The following is a 21,895-nucleotide window of genomic DNA, read 5'->3' on the forward strand; positions in this document are numbered from 1 at the left end:
CATTTAAGTCCCAGGACTTGTATGTTTACACACTACCTCTCCAGCAGGCCTCAAGGTGGCGAGACTTAATCTTGTCATCTTTGGTTTGCAGTCATATTTGGACAAATAAAATTAAAGGGAATGACAAGGAATTTTTATTTGGATGACCAAGGCAATACCCTGATATTTCCTCCTGTGTTTTCAGGCTGACCTTGGCCCTGACAAGTACTTGTCTGATAAAGATTTTCAGTGTCTAATCAAACTTCTGCCTTCCTGTTCGGTAAGTACAAGTCTTCCTGTTATTTTCAGTGCTGATCACAGCTTCATTGTGTCCTTGAGGGTCAACATGGACAGAAGAGCTGGAAGTATTCTCTAGACCTAAGAGAATGAAGAGATACAGTGGATTCCAGGTCATACTGGAACTACGGGGCTGCTCCCATCTCTCAGAGGCCATTTGAAATGACATTCACAATATCTGTACAACTGTGAAATATGTTAATTTAAAAACAGCCTTCATAGCCAGGCATAATCCCAATACTTGAGAGACTAAGACAGGGAGATCACAGAATCGAAGTCAGCTTCAGCAATTTAGTGAAACCCTGTTTCAAACTAAATAAATTAGGGCTAGGGCATGTAGCTCATAGGTATAATGCCCCAGGGTTCAATCCCTAGCAAAACACACACACACACACACACACACACGTCTATAAATAGATTTTTTTTGTTTTGTTTTTTGTGGGATTAGGAATTGGACCCAGGGCCTTATGCATGCTAGACAAACACTCTACACTGAACTACATCTTCAGCCCTTTTTATTTTAATACAGGGACTAAGTTGCCCAGACCATCCTCATACTTGAGATCCCTTGTTTCTGTCTCCTCAGCAGCTAGGATTGTAGGCATGCCACATCCCATTGACCCTTTGTAGTTTTTTGGTAATGAGGATTAAACCCAGGGCATTCTGCCTTTGGGCTACACCCCCAGTCTGTGTGTGTGTGTGTGTACTTATGTATGTATTTATGCGATACTGGGGATTGAACCCAGAGGCATTCTATCTCCAAGCTACACCTCCAGCCCTATTTTTTATTCTTTATTTTCAAACAAAGTCGCTAAGTTGTGGAAGGCCTCACTAAGTAGCTGAGGCTGGCTGTGAACCTGTGATCCTCCTGTCCCAGCCTCCCAAGTACTGGAACTACAGATGTGCACCACTCTGCTCAATCCTAATGCATAAATCTAATCTAAGGCCTTCATTGGAAAAAATCACATTGATCTATTTCAAAATATATGTGGAAGTTATCTGGATAAAGTGGCAAACTCCTGTAATCCCAGCGACTTTGGAGCCTGATGCAGAAGGATTGAGAGTTTTAAAGCCCACCTGGTATACTATTAAGACCCTCTCTCAACATAAAAGTCTGGAGATATAGCTCAGTGGTAGAGCACTCCTAGGATTGGTCCCAGTGCTACAAAAATTAAAAACAAAATGAACAGAATATCTTCAGCAGTGACTAATTTGGCCAGAGAATTGAGCTCACATTGATATTCTTTATCTGTTGTGACATGAGGGTATAGAGTCCTCAAATGAGTCACTCATGGACTGAGCATAGTTATGCTCATGGTCCACTTGGGTTAACAGGTTCCTTTGGGTTAGCAAGTTCGCTTTTGAAGGTATCATGACATGTCAAGCTAGTAAAAAGGTTTTTTTAAAATTAATTAATTTATTTATTTATTTATTACGGTAATGGGGATGGAGTCCAGGGGCATTTTACCTCTGAGCTGCACCCCCAGCCCTAATTTTTTTTTATTCTTTATTTTGAAACCAGGTCTCACTGAGTTGCAGAGGGCCTCACTGAGTAGCTGAGGCTGTCTGTGAACCGCAATCCTCTGGTCTCAGCCTCCTGAATGCTGGGATCACAATTGTGCACTATCATGCCGGCATGTATAAAGCTTTTAATGAGGTGTGATATGTGGCCAAGAAGATGCTGTGACCTTAAGTTTGATGAATTTTATGGTACTTGTCGACATGTGGTTTCAGATTTCTCCCAACGGACTTTAAATGGTGCATACAAGAAATGCACATTAATTATAGAAAAGTCAGAAGACATAAATGAGCAAAAATAAGAACATTAAATTGACTTGTAATCACAACTAATTAGAAGTCAAAATGTCTCGTTGTTACTGTTTCAGAATTTATATGACTTTTTGACCAATTGTATATGTATCTTTTTCTTTCTTTTTTTTTTTTTTTTAGTACTAGGAATTGAACCGAGAGGTAATCTACCTCCAAGCTACATCTCCAATCCCTATTTATTTATTTATTTATTTATTTATTTATTTATTTATTTTGTGGTACTGGAGATTGAACCTAGGGGCTTTCTACTCAAACTACACAACTAGCCCTATTTTATTCTTTTATTTTGAAACAGGGTCTCACTAAGTTGCAGATGGCCTTACTAAGTTGCTGGGGCTGGCTTTAAACCTGTGATCCTTTTGTCTCAGCCTCCCAAGTACTAGGATTACAAGCGTGCGCCACCACACCCAGCCCCTTTTTAAAAAGTAATAAATTTTTAAAATCTGGAAACAGGGTCTCACTGGGTTACTGAGGGCCTTGATAAATTCCCAAGGCTGGCTATAAACCTGCGATCCTCCTGTGCCAGCCTCCCAACTACTGGAATTAAGTAATGGCATACTGTATCACTCCTGGCTGTTTAGTGTGATTTCTGACTTCATTGCTTCTTCTTCAGTATTTATTGCATGGCATTTACCATAAAGAAGAATTTCCCTTCTTCTTTTCTTTCTTTTTTTTCTATGCTGGGAATGGGGCACAGGCTGTTTACATGCTAGGCAAGAGCTCTGCCTAACTACACCTCTAGCTCTTTTACTTATATCAGTATATACTCAAAATTTTTTATTGTACTCATTTACTCTCTTTTTGAGGTGATGAAAATATTGTATGTATGTGTTGTATTGTCACATCCTGAAATATACTGAAAACCTTTGAATTAGGTAGTTTAAATGGACAAATTGTAATGACATGTGAATTATATCTCAATAAAGTTATTAAATCAGCAGCAACCATTCTAATGTGACAATCAAGAGAAACTTCATGATCAATTATATTTCCTGGGCACACTCTTTCACCTTCCCCAAAGCCTCTTTATACGGCAGACCCCTCTGCACTCAGCTCCCATGGATTTATATTTTCATGGTACTCCTTTGAGCTAATAGGAATTGTAATGCCGGTCTGGAATCAGTTTGTTTATGTAACCAGATTTTCGGATTATATGAAGACTTCTTTTGGTCATTAAATAATTCGTCTTTTCCCCAGCCCTACTTGGTTGACGTCAGTGTCCCCATCTGAGAAGGAGCACTGTAACTCAACATATTGCAGATGTCTGCAGAAGGGAAGGACGTTCATGCCAGCTGCTTTGGCAAAGGGTTGAAATGCCAAAGCTCACTGCTTTGCTTGTCTTCTGGTTGTCATGCTTCCTGGTTAGCACCCAAACATCACTGTGGAATACCAGGCAAAGCTGTGAGCAAAGACATTTATTCTGGCCCCACTCACTTGTCCTGAGATTTGGCTGTGTTCTTAGCCAGCTTTCAGAGGCAGAATATCAAAAGCATTATTATTCCCCAAACTCAGACATTTTCTCTCTTGCACCACTTTTGCTTGAACTATGAGAATGCATACACTAAAGCAGATAACCTTCACACATAGGGCTTCCGTGTCAGTTGTCCACTTCCTTTTATCAGTAGCATTTGCATCGCTCCCCCTATCTGGAGAAGGAGGAACTCGAAAATGCCACATGTTCAGGGAATATCCCCACATTTGCATGCAACCAAAGCACGAAGGTCTTAGGACCTAGATCCTAATGCAATGAATATGAATTTGTTTTTTGTTTTGGCAGCACCCTTACATCTATCGGGTTACCTTTGCCACTGCTAATGAGTCATCAGCATTGCTAATCAGAATGTTTAATGAAAAAGGAACTTTGAAGGATCTGATCTACAAGGTACTTATGGTATAAGTTCATAGTCACAAAAATCTCAAGCCCCATTAGAACCTGTTATTGATACTTGCTATCTAAGGTTCCAGAAGCTAGGCCCTAAGTGTTTAATTTTAGTTTTATTTAGAAAGACTACCCACTTCAGTTAAAGAGCATCCCTTTCATTTGGCCGTGGTGGCACACGTTTGTAATTCCAGTACTTGGGAGGCTGAGACAGGAGGATCCCAGCCAGCCTCAGCTACTTAGGCCCTCCACAATTTAGTGAGGCCTTGTTTCAAAATTAAAATTAAAAAAATATATGTATATATGTATACACACACACACACACACACACACACACACACACACACACACACGGCTAGGAGTGTAGCTTGGAGGTAGAATGCCCCTGGGTTCCATCCCCAGTAGTTGAAAAAATAAAAAATAAAAAAGCATCCCTTTCCCCACATGAGGAAAGACGAAACATTTAGTGGATATGTCCATTGGAAGCTGCTCTCTTGGGTCAGTTTTAAAATTTGAGTCTTGCACAAAACAATGCTAACAGTATGTAAGATTCTGGAAGCTGCTAAGACCAAGACTAGGAACATTTTTCCTGGGGTAGAGAAGGGACAACCCAAGTTATCCTCTTTCTACCCACTACACAGACTTTTGTTTTTGTAATACTGGGGATCATACCCAGATTACTCTTAACACTGGGCTCTATCCCCAGCCCTTCTTATTTTTTTTTTTTTAATTTTGAAACAGTGTCCCAGTAAGTTGCCCAGGCTGGCCTTGAACATATGATTGTCCTGGCTCAGCTTCCCCGGTGGCAGGGATTACAGGTGTTTACCACCTTGCCTGGCTCTATTTTTCATTTTGAGACAGGGTCTTGCTAAATTTTGGAGGCTGCCCCTAAACTTGTGATCCTCCTGCCTCAGCATCCTGAGTAGCTGGGATTACAGGCATGGTCTACCACACCCAGCCAGCCTCTTGTTTTTTAAACCCATATCTAGTGGGCTGGCCATCTCTGGCACCTCCAGTCTCTGCTCAGTCTTTCCTGTTCAGGAATTTCAGGTACAGATATTGGCTCCCCTACCACATTTTTTGTTTGTTTTTTTGTGGTACTAAGAATTGAGTCCAGGGGCCTTCTATCCCCAAGCTATGTCCCCAGACCTATTTTATTTTATTTGAAAACAGGATATTACTAAATTGATGAGTCTCACTGCTTGCTGAGGCTGCCACTGAACTTGTGACCCTCCTATATCCGCCTCCCCAGTTCTGAGATGGCAAGTGTGCACCACCATGCCTGGCCTCCTTTACCTCTTTCTAATGTGTTCTTCTTTTCCAAAGGCAAAACCAAAGGACCCATTCTTAAAAAAGTACTGCAACCCTAAAAAGATTCAGGGCCTTGAACTCCAACAAATAAAAATATATGGACGCCAGATATTAGAGGTAAGAGGTATTTAATTTTGAAGTTGCACTGGAATTCCATCCACAATTCTTAAGAAAAAGTTCTCAGGTGATATCCAAACTCACTGACATTTTCTGATTACTCATGGACTGATTGCATTGTATTTTACCCCAACAAGCAAATATTTTAGATGAAGCCTCATTTAGACCTACAAAACCAAAAGCTTTAACTATAGGAATTTGATATCTGATTTTTAAGAACTTTGTTGTGTAGATACCAACTTTTTTTTGTTACATCATGTATATGTCCATATGGCTCCCTTCCAGATGTATAACGAGTAGTGAAAACCTTTCTTATTTAGGCCAGAGATAAAGCTAAGGGGTAGAGTGGTTGCTTAGTATTACAAGACCTTGGATTTTGGTCCCCAGCAAAAAGAAAAGAAAGAAAGACTTTCCGGTGTCCTTCTCTTCTCTACATTTCTTGTATGTAGATATGCACAAATCTCTCCCCCTGTTATGTATACTTAACTCTAAAGTTGATGTACTGCTGCTAATATATTTTGTATTCTATAAATTAAAAAAAGAATATATATTTTTTTCTGTATGTGTGGTACTGAGGATTGAACCCAGAAGCATTTTACCTCTGAGCTACACTGTTTTTTGTTTTGTTTTGTTTTGTTTTGTGATACTAGGGATGGAACCCAGGGGCATTTTACCTCCAAGCTAAACCGCCAGCCCTATTTTTTATTCTTTATTTTGAAATAGGGTCTCATTAAGTTGCAAAGGGCCTCACTAAGTAGCTGAGGCTGTCTGCGAACCACTATCCTCCTGTCTCAGCCTCCCAAATGCTGGGATTGTGAGCATGTGCCACCATGCCCAGCATTTTTTTTTTTTTAATTGAAAGAGGGTCTCACAGCCAGGTGTGGTGGCACATGCTTGTAATCCCAGTACTTGGGAGGCTGAGACCGAAGGACTGCAAGTTTGCAACCAGCCTCAGCTACTTAGTGAGACCCTTTGCAACTTAGTGAGACCTTGCTTCAAAATAAAGAATAAAAAAATAGGGCTGGAGGACATAGCTTGGATGTAGAATTCCCCAGAATTTAATGACCAGTACTGGAAAAACAAGAAAAAGAAAAAGAGGAAAGAAAGAAAGAAAGAAAGAAAGAAAGAAAGAAAGAAAGAAAGAAAGAAAGGGAGAGAAAGAGAGGAAGAAAGAAAAGAGAAAAGAAAAGAAAGAGGGTCTTGCTAAGTTGTTGAGGCTGGCTGAAAATCTGTGATTCTCCTGTCTCAGCCTCCCTAGTTCTGGGATTACAGGTATGCACCACCATACCCAGCAAAGATTTTTAAAGCCAACAACTAGAATAAGTAGCTATGATAATTTCTCTTAGTCCTCAATGGATTGCCCTGGGTACCCCTGGACTGTCAGCTCCTTTAACTCTCCAGGTTTTGGCGGGGCTTTACTGAGGCATCTATGTTACTGGGTGAACCACCTTATTTGAATGGCAGCTGAAAAGTTTGTTTCTTTTTGTGGAAACGCGTGTGTGTGTGTGTGTGTGTGTGTGTGTGTGTGTGTTTGTTTTTGTTTGGTACCAGAGAATGAACCCAGGGGCATTCTGCCTCTAGGATATACCCCTGGCCCTCTTTTATTTTAAAACAGGGTCTCACTAAATTGCTGAGGATGGCCTGAAGCCTGTGATCCTCCTGCCTCAGCCTCCAAAAGATTGTGGTTACGGACATGAGCCACTGTGCCCAACTGTGTGCTTCTGTTAATGAGCAATCACATATATTCTGAGCAGAGATTAGAGATATTTTCACTTCAGCCTCTTTTCCTGAGTGACTGGCAGGAGTGATGAGATGACAACCTTGATCCTACGGTGTTATTGAGTGCATCAGTGAGCAAGACTGCCCTGAAGAGAGCTGACCTGTCAGAAATAAAGTACTTAAAGCAAGCTGGGTGTGGTGGTGCATGCCTGAAATCCCAGTGCTTGAGAAGCTGAGACAGCAACTTAGAGAGAACCTGTTTCAAAATAAAAATAAAATGGGGCAGGGGGTGTAGCTTGGAGGTAGAATGTCCTTGAGTTCAATCCCCAGTACTGTTTTAAGCACATACACAAAGTGCTTAAAACAGAACTTTTTTTTTTTTTTTTTTTTTTTTGGTGTTACTGGGTGTAGAACCCAGGGGCATTCTACCTCCGGGCTCTACTCCCAGACCTATTTTATACTTTATTTGGAAACAGGTTCTCACTAAGTTGCTGAGAGCCTCACTAAGTAGCTGAGGCTGGCTTCGAACCTGTGTGAAGTGTGCGCCACCACGCCCGGCTTTAAAGCAGAACTTTTGACTTTCAAACTATTTACTCCAAATTGCTTCTCTGTTCTTTGGAAAAGGGAGCTTGGCCTTGCATCTCAGTTTCACAGCTGGAAAGCATTCAGCATCATTTCAAAGGTGGCATTTTTTCTTCAGGAAACTCCCCAGTGACCTGTTTGAGCCTATTTCAAAATATATTGACTTAAAATAATTGGATTTTTTTGATGGTGGGGATTGAATCCAGGATCTCTTGTATATTCAATACATACTTCCCTGAGCTATAACCTCCAGCCAAAAATTTAAAAAATTAACATATCTAGATTAGTTGGAGGAAAAATGTAACCTATATGTTTTTTAAATAGGTCCTAAAGTTTCTGCATGACAAAGGATTCCCTTACGGGCATCTTCATGCCTCCAATGTGATGCTAGATGGGGACACTTGCCGGCTGCTAGACCTTGAAAACTCCTTATTGGGCCTTCCTTCCTTCTGCCGGTCCTACTTCACACAATTCAGGAAAATCAATGTAAGTTACTAAAGTAATGAAGCAGCAGGTTCATTTTTAGGTGTAAATTGTGGGACCCATATTCTGCTCACATGGGAAATATGTACTAATGGGGAAGTACAGTTGGTTGATGGTTTCATCTATTGCTTGGTTTTTTTTTGTTTGTTTTGTTTTGTTTTGTTTTCTAAATTAAAACGAAAATAAGTCTTAACTATATTCTCTGTTACAAAAATAATTATATGAATTCTCTAAACAATAATAAAAAGGTTCAGTTGGGCAGTTGGACTAGGCCTTACTCACTGGCCCTGCTTCTCCTGTGAACCACTGCTGGATTTTTTTTTTTTTTTTAACAAGATTTGAACCCAGGTACATTCTACCTCTGAGCCTCTCCCACAGATCATTTAATTTTCTTATTTTGAAACTGGGTCTTTCCAAGTTGCTGAGGACCTCGCTGAGTTGCTAAGGCTGGCCTGGAACCTGCTATCCTCCTGTCTCAGCCTCCCAAGTCGAGGCGTTGCTGGATATTGAATGGGAAGTGGGGTAAGGAAGGTAGTAAAATCATTAATTGGAAAACTTCGGTGGGTAGAACCATGACATTGGGTCAGAGCAGTCCAATTGGGGGTGGCTGCCCCTGGACCTTGTTTCTCGTTGGAAGCCTGGGGCAGGACCAGTGGGGTCACAAAGCCAAACTGAAGGCTGTACATGACACTGCTCTCTTTCTCCTGTAGACATTGGAGAGTGTGGATGTCCACTGCTTTGGCCATTTACTGTATGAAATGACTTATGGACGACCACCCGACTCAATCCCCGTGGATTCCTTTCCTCCAGCCCCGTCCATGGCTGTGGGTCAGTACAGGGTTTGGAGGGGTCTCCTAGCCCTAGTAGTCTGCAGAACTACTTACCTCCTTTCCAGAGTCCAAAAAAGACCCAGAAAGTTGCCATTTTCTTTCCAGTGAATAATCAGATTGCTGGCCCATTTGTAGGACTGTCTGAAACTTTCAAGGAACTTTTGGTAAAATGCATTAGCATTTTGGAAATAGGGCTCTGTCAACAGAGATATTGCCAGTATGAGTTTTAGAGGCAGAAGCCAGGGCCTGGCAACTTAAAGCCAGTCTAGAGGACTTGGGCAGGTGTCAGCAGTCAGACCAAGGCTAGAGTGAGACGTGAAGGAACACAAGAGCCATGAGCTGGAAGTCTAGTAGGTAAGAGCCTCACAGGCCCAGCCACGAGTGCAGACTTCAAACATATTAGATCCCAAACCTCTTCCAGCATTACTTGAGGGGATGCCGGCTTATCCAGGGACCCTCCCATTCATCCACAGTCAGCCCAGAACCCATGGTAAAGCAGAGAGGAGGGAAGGGTAGCTCTTGGGTCACTCACTGTGCTGGGGATGTGCAGGCCAACTCTCTGCCAGGTGTCATTGTGTCAAATGAGGCCGTTCAAGAAGACAGCCTCTGAGACTGTTGTATTGAGTGTGAACAGCTGAAACTGAACAGTGGGAAGAAAAGCCTGGCTCCTCTGTTTATGCATCCAAGGTGTCAGATGATGAGGTAGCAACAACTGACTCTTGTGTGTGCTGGTTTCAGTTTGAAGCAGGCAAGCCGCAAAGTATCTTCTAAGTTCTGAATTGTGTAGTGTTACTTCTATAAGAGAACAGACACTTTTATGAATGGAACCCTTCCTCCAGTTTCCTTTGACATATACTTATCCTTCTGTCAGCTCCGGTTTCTGAGGTGCTTCTTCTGAATCATTGGCACCAGCAGTGTTGCCAGCGCCCCTCTCCCCATGTACACCATCTGTCTGTGCGTGAAGAGTTTTGACACTGTCCCCATCAGCTGCAGACAGTTGTTACAAAATGGTGTCAAACTTTTCTTCACCCAGTGAATTTGCCAGCATGTTCTGTGGAACTAAAATGTGTATCTGTTCATTTCAAGTGGCCGTCTTGGAGTCTACGCTGTCTTGTGAAGCCTGTAAAAATGGCATGCCTACTGTCTCCCGGCTCTTACAGATGCCGTAAGTCAATCATATGCATTGCTTGTGATCTTGGTAACTGTGTCTGGCTCCAGAGCGCTGTGCCCAAAGCGTGGTACCTAGAGAAGACTGTACTGTGGTCCCTGCAGAGTTGAAGTGACCCTGCTTGCTGATGGCCCCTGTGCATGACAGCATGGCCCTTCCCTGTGATGTGTTGCTCTCAGTCTCACTGCTCTCCTGAACATCAGTGCTTTCCGCATGGGAGTCGCTCCTCTTCCCACCTTAGCATCCTGTGTGAACGTGTGGTTCCCCGGCTTGGGAGACACCAAAGGAGGGCCTCCAGCATCTCCTCGTGCGACCCCGCTCCCAGTCACCAGTTGCCCCCAGCTGTGGGAAGCACAGGCCAGCGGGCCTCAGCGGGCATGCCCTCCAGGAGGAGGCAGTGTGTTTCTGGGCTCTTGTGCTTTTGTTCGTTCATTTCCTCACTGGCTACTATTTATTAATCACCAGCATGTACCAGGCGCTGTGCTGGGCTTTGTGCTCCAAAGACATTCCCCTTAAACATAGTCGTGATACTTAACCAGGGCAATTCAAGCAGTGTTCCAGAGCCTTTCCTGTAGGTATATTTTCGGCTCCTTCTTGGAGAAACAGCTCAGTTTCTAGACCTACAGGTGGCTCCTGGCTTGACTATTCCTACCTGGGAGACCCGGGCACGTTTCCTAAGCTCTGAGACTGGAGTTTCCTGAACCTACTGCTTTCTCTGCACCAGCTTGTTGTATAACAGATGCTCAGAAAACAGACAAGGTCGGGACAGCTTGAAGTGCATTCAAGAGCTCAGAGGAGCAGACAGCTTCAGGTTCCTCGTTCATACTTCCCACAGTGTTTAGAGTAAGCCAGTTATCAGCCAGGAGCTGCTCTCGTCCCTGGAGAGACTGACGAATGACAGAAACACACCCGAGCTTGCCCCATGGATATGACGTTCTTTATTTTGTTTTATTTTGTTTTGTGGTGCTGGGATTTGAACCCAGGGGCATTCTTCCTCTGAGCTACATCCCAGACTTATTTAATTTCTTATTTGGAAACAGGGTCTTGCTAGGTTGATGAGAGTCTCACTACTTGCTGAGGCTGTCCTCAAACCTGTGATCCTCCTGCCTCAGCCTCCCAAATACTGGGATTACAAGTGTGCGCCACCATGCCTGGCTGGTGGATGTGACATTTTAATGTTCCACAGATATTGGAGCATCTATATCCAAACGTATAACTATGAATAACAATGCACATATGGCAAAACAGGCCCACTTTAGAGAACAGAGCAATTTCCACACAAACTTTACAAGAGTATGTTTGTAGTTAGGGAGAGACCTGCGTGTGGGTGTAGGTGGGCTTACTTGAGTTTGCATTTGCAGTCTCTTCTCCACTGGTCTTTTGTTCTCCCCTCAGTCTTACAGTTCTAAAGATACATCTTCTTCACCAAAGCCTGTCTGTCCTGTGGGCTCCAGCCCTAAGAATAGAGCATGGGGAGAGGTGTGGTTTATATAAGTTCAGTTATAGTGTGGTATCTGGAGGTAAATGGAGGTCATGGGAGGACCAGGACTGGGGAACATTCTGGGGAAAGGCAGCCCTGTCATTTCTTGGGAAAAATTTCCTGTCTCTACCAAAAGTGGAGTATCCAAGAAAAGACTTAGCGTAGCTACTCGGGCACTGTCCAAGCAACCATTCTTGCAAAAGTAGTTCAGAATTCCTCATGCTACTGTTTTGTGTGTGTGTGTGTGTGTGTGTGTGTGTGTGTGTGTATTTTTATTTATTTATTTTTTATTTTTTGGTGGTACTGGGGTTCCTGGAAGCCCTTCTACCTCCGGGCTACACTCCCAGACCTACTTTTACATTTTTATTTGGAAACAGGGTCTCCTAAGCCAGCGCGCGTGGCTGGCTTCGAACCTGCGCGATCCTCCTGTCTCTGCCTCCCAAGCGCGGGGATTACAAGCGTGCGCCACCACGCCCAGCATATGTGTGTGTATTTTGGTACTGGGGATTAAACCCAGGGGTGTTCTTCCTCCAAGCTGCATTCCCAGTCCTATTTTTTAATTAATTAATTTATTTTTTGTGGTACTGGGGGTGAGCTACACCCCCAGCCCTATTTTTTATTTTGAAACAGGGTCTCACTGAGTTGCAAAGGGCTTCACTCAGTAGCTGAGACTATCCTCAAACCATGATCCTCCTGTCTTAGCCTCTCAAATGCTGAGATTACAAGTGTGCGCCACCATGCCTGGCTTATTTATTTATTTATTTATTTTATTTTTATTTTTTGAAACAGGATCTTGCTTAGTTGATGAGACTGGCCTCAAACTTCTGATCCTCTTGTTTCAGCCTCCCAAGTACTGGGTTATGGTTGTACGACACTACACCATACTTTAGAAGAGAGAACTGATATATATACTCCAGAAACTGTTGTCTTTAATGAAGCTTGAGCCGGGTGTGGTGATGCACACTTGTAATTCCAGTACTTGGGAGGCTTAAGACAGGAGGATACGGGTTTGCAGCCAGCCACAGTTACTTACTGAAGGCCTCCACAGCTTAGTGAGACCCTGTTTCAAAATAAAGAGTAATATTGGGCTGGGGATGTAGCTCCAAGGTAATATGCCCCTGGGTTCAATCTTCAGTAAAAAAAAAATAAATAAATAAAAATAAAACAAAAACAAACTAACAAAAAAAAAAAAAAAACAAAAAAAAAAACAAAGAAGAAGCCGGGTGTGGTGACACATGCTTGTAATGTCAGCATTTGGGAGGCTGAGACCAGATGATCGTGGTTCGAGGACAGCCTCAGCTACTACTTAGGCCCTTTGCAACTCAGTGAGATCCTGTTTCAAAATAAAAAGAATAAAAAATAGGGCTGGGGGTGTAGCTCGGAGGTAGAATGCCACTGGGTTCAATCCCCAAGACCACACAAATAAATAAATAAATAAATAAATAAATAAATAAATAAATATTGAGAAACACTTGGAAGAAAGTTACTTTTTTAAAAATTCCAATTAGGGCAATCCTTTTCTATTTACTTAACATTTTTATTTTACTGAGCCCTAGAACAAATATTATCCTTTTCTTTTCTTTTTTTTTTTTTTTGGTGGTACTGGGGTTCCTGGAAACCCTTCTACCTCCAGGCTACACTCCCAGACCTATTTGTATGTTTATTTTGAAACAGGGTCTCTTAAGCCAGCACGGCTGGCTTCGAACCTGCACAATCCTCCTGTCTCCACCTCTCAAGTGCGGGGATTACAAGCATGTGCCACCACGCCCAGCAATATTATCCTTTTCTAAGGCAAGGGATAACAAATATCTAATACATGTGTTATTTGCAAATATACTTGCAAATTAGTGTTTGTAAAAAAATTTTTTTAAATTCAAATGTTATCTTGCTTCTCAGTGGGGAAAGACCCTGGGGGTCTTCAGCTAGTCCAATGTTTTGTGACTCCCCAAGGCAGTGGTCTTGGGGAGCACTTCCTAAACTTTACCTGGATAGCCCACAGACTCCTTTGGCTTTGCTGATAAGTATGGAATGGTGGTTCGTCTGGGTGGGGGTCTGCAGTGGGAGAGGGGAGACCGCAGGTGCTAAAGGTCCCTTAATATGCTTTGATCCTATTATAAGAGAACACCTGGCTTAAGGAAGATTTCTTGTTTTTCTTTTCTTTACAGATTATTCAGCGATGTTTTACTAACCACTTCTGAAAAGCCACAGTTTAAGGTAAAGCAAATTATGGCTTTGGTTTTTACATAAGTAAGTTTTGTGTATGTGTGTGTGTTATTGGGAATGGAATCCAGGGGCTTTCTACCTCCGGGCTACACTCCCAGACCTATTTTTATATTTTATTTGGAAACAGGGTCTCACTAACATCCTGGGAGCCTCACTAAGTAGCTGAGGCTGGCTTCGAACCTGCGCGATCCTTTTGTCTCAGTTTCACAAGTACTGGGATTACAAGCATGCACCACCACGCCCAACTAATAAGTGTGTGTGTGTGTGTGTGTGTGTGTGTGTGTGTGTGTGGTACTGGGGGTGGAACCCAGGGGCCTTCTACCTCCGGGCTGTACTCCCAGAGCTATTTTATACTTTATTTGGAAACAGGGTCTAGGTTACTAAATGCCTCACTCAGTACTGAGGCTGGCTTCGAACCTGTGTGATCTTCCTGTCTCAGCCTCCCAAGTACAGGGATTACAAGCGTGTGCCACCACGCCCAGCTATAAGTTGTTTTGTTGTTGTTGTTTTGTTTAGTTTGGTTTGGTTTGGTTTGGTGGTACTGAGGATGGAACCCTTCTACCTCTGGGCTAAACTCCCAAATCTATTTTTTTATATTTTTTATTTGGAAACAGGGTCTCTTAAGCCAGTGAGACTGGCTTTGATCCTGCGCAATCCTCCTGTCTCCACCTCCCAAGCGTGGGGATTATAAGCGTGTGCCACCACGCCTGGCTAAAATCACTTTTTTTAGCCCAAAAAGAAAAGGTCAACAAGGAAATTCTGCAATAATCTAAGTACCCTATAGTTAAGGACTAGTTTGACAATTTATGGAACATCTGTTTGAACAGATATTTTTACTTAATAAGACTGAAATTTATTAAGACATTATGAAAGCTATTATGATTTGGGTTAAGTTTTTTTGTTTGTTTGTTTTGGTTTTGGTTTTGGGGCTTTGAATCCAGGCGTATTCTACCTCTGAGCTATACCCCCAGCCCCTTTTATTTTTTGAAATAGAATCTTGCTCAGAGTCTTGCTAACTTGCTGAGGCTGGTCTTGAATTTGGGATTACAGGTGTGTGCTACCACACCCATCTGGGCTAAGATTTTTTAAAGGCAGGGCATAAAATACAGTGTATAGCTAGTGTGCTGCCGTATGCTCATAGTCCCAGTACTTAGGAGGCTGAGACAGGATCACCAGTTTGAGATCAGCCTTAACAATTAGTGAGACTTCAGTAATATGGCAAGACCTATTTCAAAATAAAAATAAAATAGAGCTGGGGTATAGCTTGGAGGTAGAATGCCCTGGGTTCAATCACTAGAACCAAATAATAAGCAAATAAGTAAATAAATAAGTGCAGTGTCTGAAACCACACATTTGTGTCTAGAGAAAAGTCTGGAAGAAATTCTCTGGGAAGCATTGGGAAGAGCGTGAGGTTTGGAACTAAAAAATCAGTAGTTCCTGGCTGTGCTCTTAGGGTTCAGCTATTATCTGCTATAGGACTTCTCTTGCATTCAGCATTTGGGGCTAGATGATTCTTTGCTTTGGGAGCTGGCCTGCACACTATGGGGTGCCTGGAAGCCATTGATTCTCCTGGCCTCCCCTCACTGTGGCAACTGGAAATTTTTCCAGACTAGGGTTGGGATATAGCTGAGTGGTAGAATGCTTTCCTAGCATGCACAAGGCCCTGAGGTCAAGCCCCACTGCTGCAAAAATGCAAAAGTGAAAAATAAAACCATCTTCAGACATCCAGGTAGAGAATATCCAAAAACGCTCACAGTTGAGAGCCACTGGCCTATGGGCAAGTACTTAATCTTTGCATTTCCATTTACCCTTGTGTAAACTGGGTGTGTGATACCAGCATATTGTCATTGGACACTGAGGTTACCTGTCTAAGCTCCTGATTCCAGGCCTGGTTCTCAGGTTCTCACAGGGTGTGTTAGTGCTGAGTTGGGTAGAAGGCTGAAGGGTAACTTTCTCTCTACTCCAAAAGAACATCTCATGTACTGTTATGATGAAAATAAAGCTAGGAAACAAAGAATAAAGGAAACAAAACCAAAATTTGATTAGAAGATGGTATAAGTAAAAGCCGAGCATGGCAGCGCACACTTGTAATCCCAGTACTTGTGAGGCTGAGACAGGATCACAGGTTCACAGCCAGCCTTAGATGCTTAGTGAAGCCCTCTGCAAAATAAAGAATAAAAATAGGGCTGGGGATACCTTGGAGGTATAATGCCCCTGGGTGAAAGTGAGGTTGGGAGGGGAAGAAGAAGAGGAGGAGGAGGAGGAGGAGAAAAGAGAAGGGAGGGGAGAGGGAGAGGGAGAAAGAAAGAAAGAAAGAAAGAAAGAAAGAAAGAAAGAAAGAAAGAAAGAAAGAAAGAAAGAAAGAAAGAAGCCAAGTGTGGTGGCGCACACTTGTAATCCCTGCGCTTGAGAGGCTGAGACAGGAGGATCACACAGGTTCGAAGCCAGCCTCAGCTACTTAGTGAGGCTCTCAGCAACTTAGTGAGACCCTGTTTCCAAATAAAATATTAAAAAGGTCTGGGAGTATAGCCCGGAGGTAGAAAGCCTCTGGGTTCCACCCCCAGTACCACCAAAAAGAGAGAGAGAGGGAGAGGGAGAGGGAGAGGGAGAGGGACTATTATGAGTCAGAGGAGCTGTATCAATAGTTTCTCTTAGTATGAAGTAGGAATAAAAAATTTAAATTTATTTTTTCTCACTGAAACTTCTTAGGAAATAGATTTATTCATCCTTGTAAAGAAATATGCTCCCTCTGCCCCTCCCAGTGCTTGGGAAGCTGAGATAGGAGGATCACAGGTTTGAGACCAGCAACTTAGCAAAATACTATTTCAAGAATAAAATATAAAAAGAGCTTCAGTGTTGCTCACAGGTAGAATGCCCCTGGGTTCAATTCCCAGCACCAAAAAGAAACATTTTTTGGTGGCGTCTAATTTTTTTTTTATTGACTGTGCTTTTGGTGTCATATCTAATAAAATATTATCCATTTGAAAAATGTCGTGAAACTTTTTTTCCAGGATATTTTTTTAGGAGGTTTGCAGTTTTAGGTCTTACATTTAGGTGTTGAATTCATTTTGTATTAGTTTTTGTAGGTGGTGTAAAGGGTTCCACTTCATTCCTTGCATGTGAATATCTAGTTTGTCCAACACCATTTATTGAAGAAGCTGTCCCTTCCTCATTGTGTGTCCTTAGCACCCTTTTCAGAGGCCAGGGACAATTACCATGTTCACGAGGGTTTATTTCTAGGCTCTCTTTACTTTCCCATTATTCTAGGTATCTTTATGTCAGTATCACATGGTTTTGATTACTCTAATGTGTAATAGACAAGTCAGAATGCCTACGGTCTCCAACTTTTTCTTCTTCAAGATTGTTTTGGCAATTAGAGATCCCACTTGAATTATTTGAAGCATATATCATGTTTATGTTTTAGTTTTATGTGTTCATTCTTAAAAAAAAAAAACACTAGAGAGTTGAATGTGTTGGGGATGCAGAATGTGTCTGGGAAAAGATTTGACTGGACAGCTTTGGCTGGTTTTATTCCAGAGAGCCTCCTTCTGGATAACTAGCTACGCCTCATTGACTCCCAGGATTCAGGAGCATTTCCAGCCCCTTCATACAACAGATAATATACTTTCTCTTCTTTCAGATTCCCACAAAGTTAAAAGAGGCATTGAAGATTGCCAAAGAATGTATAGAAAAGAGACTAATTGAAGAACAGAAGCAGGTAAGTTGATAACAGTTTCTCATTGCCCTTTTGATCATTTCGTGCCCCTGTCCTCGGTCACAGTGGCTGACTGGCTGATTGCTTACTCCATACATATTTTGTACATACTTGTTTTCAGCTGGTTCTAGGCCAGGTTCTGTGACTCAGAGCTGAGTGCTTCACAGTCTGCACGCAAGCAGCTCAGTTTATGGGGAAACAAACACATGCACAAAGAATGGTCCTTTATGATCCCAGTAGTGGAGACTGGGGACACATGTGGTCCGTGCTCTAATCCCGCTACCTGGGAGGCTGAGGCAGGAGAATCAGAAATTTGAGGCCAACCCATGCAACTTAGCCAGATTCTGTCTCAAAATATAATAAAAAGGGCTGAGGGGGTCTAGCTCAGTGGTAGAGAGCCCCCATGTTCCATCCCCAATACCAAAAAAGAAAAGTAAAGAAAGAAACAAAGAAAGCTGCAAGGGACCACATTTTATAAAAGAGAGAAAAAAGGGAGGAATTGGGGGAGCGAGGACATCTTTGGCCCCTGGCATACACTTCTTCCAGACATTCAGACCCAAGCTAAGAGCTCATAGGCTGAGCAAAAAGAGATTTTTTTATCCATATAATTTTATTTGGCTAATTACATTATAGAAGATTTTCATTAGAAGATGCTTAATATAGCATATGCTTACATTTGTGGTGGCCTGTGGTCTCCTGAAGATTCACCAGCATCGGAGACTGGCAAGAGCTCAGTCACACCATGGATCTGAGGAAGAGAGAAAGAAGAGAAAGATCTTGGCTCGGAAGGTAAGCCTGGCATCCGAATTCTCCCTGAACTCTTGACTACATGTGAAGGAAGTACTAGGTTAATGACACGCATTTGTTGACAGATTTTGTGCTATATCTTCTTGAGGGCTTAAGTATTTCCAGATGACTGGTCTACAGCTTTTAAAGAAGCCACATAAGAGCAGAGCATTGAACCATGCAGTTTCCAACTTGCTGGGCTTCTTATGGCATAACGTAATTGGCAGAAATGATTGGCCTCAAGCATTCTTGGTTTTATTTCTCCCTTTAATTTTTTCTTATGGCCTCTTCACTGTACTAAGTTATGAGGCCAAATATGACCTTATCTGTAGCTAGTTAACTCTGTGCCTGGAATTTTTTTCCCTTATTCTTGGTTTCAGTGTGTTTATTCTTTGCTTTCCCCTCCAACCTTCTATTTTTAAAGAAGTCAAAACGATCTGCTATTGAAAACAGTGAAGAACATTCAACAAAATACAGCAACTCCAATAATTCAGGTAACTGAGTGTCGTGGGGTCCAAAAGTCTGTGGTTGGTTCAGAGGTTTTGGTGTTGGTGGGCAGTACGGTCATGCATGCAGACAAGAGAAAAATGCTGTGCCTAATGAAGGAGTGTGACATCATTCATAGGCTCAGGACTCCCATGCTGGGAGGACCCAAGACGTTATTGGGTAGCTTTGCCCTTCACTAATGACACGAGCACCCTTGCTATTGAAATGAAACAGACCCCGCTTAAAATGTAAGGCCTTCTGTTTTCCAGCAGTTCCTGCATAAACTGAAAGGACAATCCTATCCTCTCCCCAGGACCCCACATAGTAGGGGGATTCCACACACACACACACACACACACACACACACACACACACACACACGTGGACTAAGAAGAGAGCTCACTGGTGTGTGGGGATGGCAAGAAATATCATTTTACATAGGTCAGGATGTTATAAAGAACACTGTCCTGGTTGGCAGTCCTTGCTGCCACTCCTAGCTGTCTGTGGCCCAGCCCCACTGACTCTGGGCCTTAAATGTGCCCATGATTGTAATTCAGAACCAGACTGAGTGATCCCTGAGGGCCTTCTAGTCCTTCTAGTTTATGATTCTGTGAAGTCAAACTCACCAAAGAGAAGGGAAAGTTTCACTAACTCAAGCAGCAGGTTTAGTCCTGAGGGGCCGATGGAAAGAGAAGATGGGGGTTGAGGGTTAGCTTATTACACTTTTAGGCAGGGGAAGGGTCTAGAAGGGAGAGAAAAGCTGCAACTACAAAAGGAAAGTGAGTGAGGAGCTAGAAGGCCAGGGACTAGCATCAAGAGCTCCACTAAGTTTCAGCAGAGGAAGATGCCCATCTGTCTCTTCCTGGAGGCAGCAAGCAGAGGGCAGGTGAAGAGGCAGAGATGTTTGAGAGCGGAAGGGCAGCTGAGCCCGGTGGCGCAGACTTGCAATCCCAGTACTTATGACGCTGAGATAGCAGGACCACAGGTTTGGGGCCAGCCTTGGCAACATAGTGAGGCCCTCTGCAACTTAGTGAGACACTGTTTCAAAATAAAATAGGGTTGGGGGTATAGTTTGGAGGTAGAATGCCCATGGGTTAAATCCCTAGTACTGCACACAATAAATAAATAAATAAATAAATAAATAAATGTATGTGGAAGGGCTAGGTACAGGGATTGCTGGAGCTCAGGAGTCTCAGACCAGCCTGCACAAATAATGAGACCCAGTCTCAAATCAAATAAAAATAGTGGACAGAGAGAGCCGGGCATAGTGGCGCATGCTTGTAATCCCAGCATGTGGGAGGCTGAGACAGGAGGATTGAGGTTTGAGGACAATCTCAGCTACTTAGTGAGGCCATTTGCAACTCATTGAGACCCTGTTTCAAAATAAAGACTAAAAAATAGGGCTGGGTGTGTAGCTCGAAGATAGAATGCTCCTGGGTTCCATCGCCAGTACAGGGGGAAGAAAAAAAAAGACAGAGGGAGGAATTGAGGGTTTTCACGGGTCATGCCTTATTCTCCTCAGTGGAGTCAGTCAGCAGGCTGTCTGCCTTGAGCAGCAAGAGAAGCTTGGGCACACAGAGGACTCGGTGGAGCCTTGAGGGTTGGACTGGCCACTGCTAGAAAATGTGGACTGGGGGTAAAGCTGCAGGTTGGAAAATCTTGAATGGGAAAGACCATAGACTTAAGACTCATGGTGGGGGAGTTGTGTTGCTGCCACTGTGGGAGCCAAGCTGGAAAAGGGGTCAGGGAGAGCTACGAAGAAAAAGGAGGGAAGGAGCCCAGTTGGAGGACCAAGGCAGCCTCCCAGAATGGAAGCTGTCAAGGCTAGCAAGTGTGCAGAGGCAGAAGTGTATTTCCTCCATGGCTCATGGGTTGGACATGAACCAGTCACTGTCATCAGTAGGCTGAGTTTCATGGCCCCAACAATCATGTCTGCCTGGCAGTCATTCTCTCCAGCAGCCAGCTCTTTACAAAGCAGAGGCAGCTTGACTCTATACTCTTCACCTTCCAGAGACCCTCCCTGTCTCCACCTGCAGCCAGATGGGAGACCACGGACTTCAAAATGCTCTGGTGCCTTCAAGGAGTTTAGGAAAGTGACGTAGGGTTGTTGATGGACATGTATGTGTATAATTGCTCACAGACCCTACTGGAATCACAGGTTCAGTCTTCTCCCCAGTAGAATTCATTAGCACTCCAAACAATATGAAAGTAGCACATGTTGAGTTTTACCTTTATAGTAAAACACTTCTCATATTTTATAGAAAGTAGAGGGAATCTTGTAAATGATGGAAAAGCAGGGTATGCTTTACTTAGGACATGTCTTGGCATGCCTGTCACCCTTGAGACACCAGCCTGTCTTTGGGTCATATGTGTAGTGGTGGCCCCTCGGCGGGGGTGACAGCAGTCCTCTGGGGGTGTGCCTGTCAGCCCAGGCTGCAACAGGTTAGGGAGCTTTGGCTGTTCTCCACGTGGCCCCTCTGTGGAAGGAGCTTCCTGTCTCCACAGAAGAGCACATAGGACACTTCATCTGCTCATTGGCCTCTTCAGTATCAGACTGGGAGGATACTTTCTAGGGATTTCCAAGATGCAGGACGATGCTTAGAACTTGGGAGGATTTGAAATAGAACAAGGTTACTAGGTACAGAAAAGGCACTTAACATGGGATGTTGTACATTGTTTTACCGTAAATACTGTTTTACTATATCTACTGAATTTCACAGGAGGAAAGGCCTAAAGCAGCCACACACCGCATGCCAGGCCCTTTCTAATTGAATGTAGCTGCTCGTAAAATACTATAGAAAACAATGCTGGGGGATTCTGGGAGGAACTCCTGCTCTCCTGGATAATGTCCCCACCAGCTTCTCTGTGCCCTGTGACCACTGTCACGTTGTTACTGAGGGATGGAGTTGGGTCAGGAAGAGACAGTGCAGCCAGCACCTAAACTGTTGATTGTGGAAAGTTGGTTCAAACCAGGCGAGCTGCAGGGAGCAGTGGCACTCCGCCTTGAGTG

At 43.2% G+C, this 21,895-nt stretch overlaps 1 protein-coding gene across 11 annotated transcripts in view; it reads left to right on the forward strand.

The window, feature by feature from the left end:
• Positions 1-21,895, forward strand: part of PXK (PX domain containing serine/threonine kinase like) — a gene marked incomplete at both ends in the record, with an annotated part of 78,469 nt that overhangs the window by 44,072 nt on the left and 12,502 nt on the right. For all 11 annotated transcript variants that reach the window (XM_080715735.1, XM_080715738.1, XM_080715743.1 and 8 more), the window contains 10 exons: positions 185-259; positions 3,884-3,988; positions 5,312-5,413; positions 8,039-8,200; positions 8,908-9,025; positions 10,114-10,192; positions 13,841-13,889; positions 17,539-17,616; positions 18,316-18,402; positions 18,824-18,893. In XM_080715735.1, coding sequence (XP_080571861.1) covers positions 185-259; positions 3,884-3,988; positions 5,312-5,413; positions 8,039-8,200; positions 8,908-9,025; positions 10,114-10,192; positions 13,841-13,889; positions 17,539-17,616; positions 18,316-18,402; positions 18,824-18,893 — 925 coding nt within the window. The remainder of the gene's footprint in view (positions 1-184; positions 260-3,883; positions 3,989-5,311; positions 5,414-8,038; positions 8,201-8,907; positions 9,026-10,113; positions 10,193-13,840; positions 13,890-17,538; positions 17,617-18,315; positions 18,403-18,823; positions 18,894-21,895) is intronic.

Source organism: Muscardinus avellanarius (genome assembly GCF_963383645.1).
Source record: "Muscardinus avellanarius genome assembly, chromosome: 18".
NCBI lineage: Eukaryota > Metazoa > Chordata > Mammalia > Rodentia > Gliridae > Muscardinus > Muscardinus avellanarius.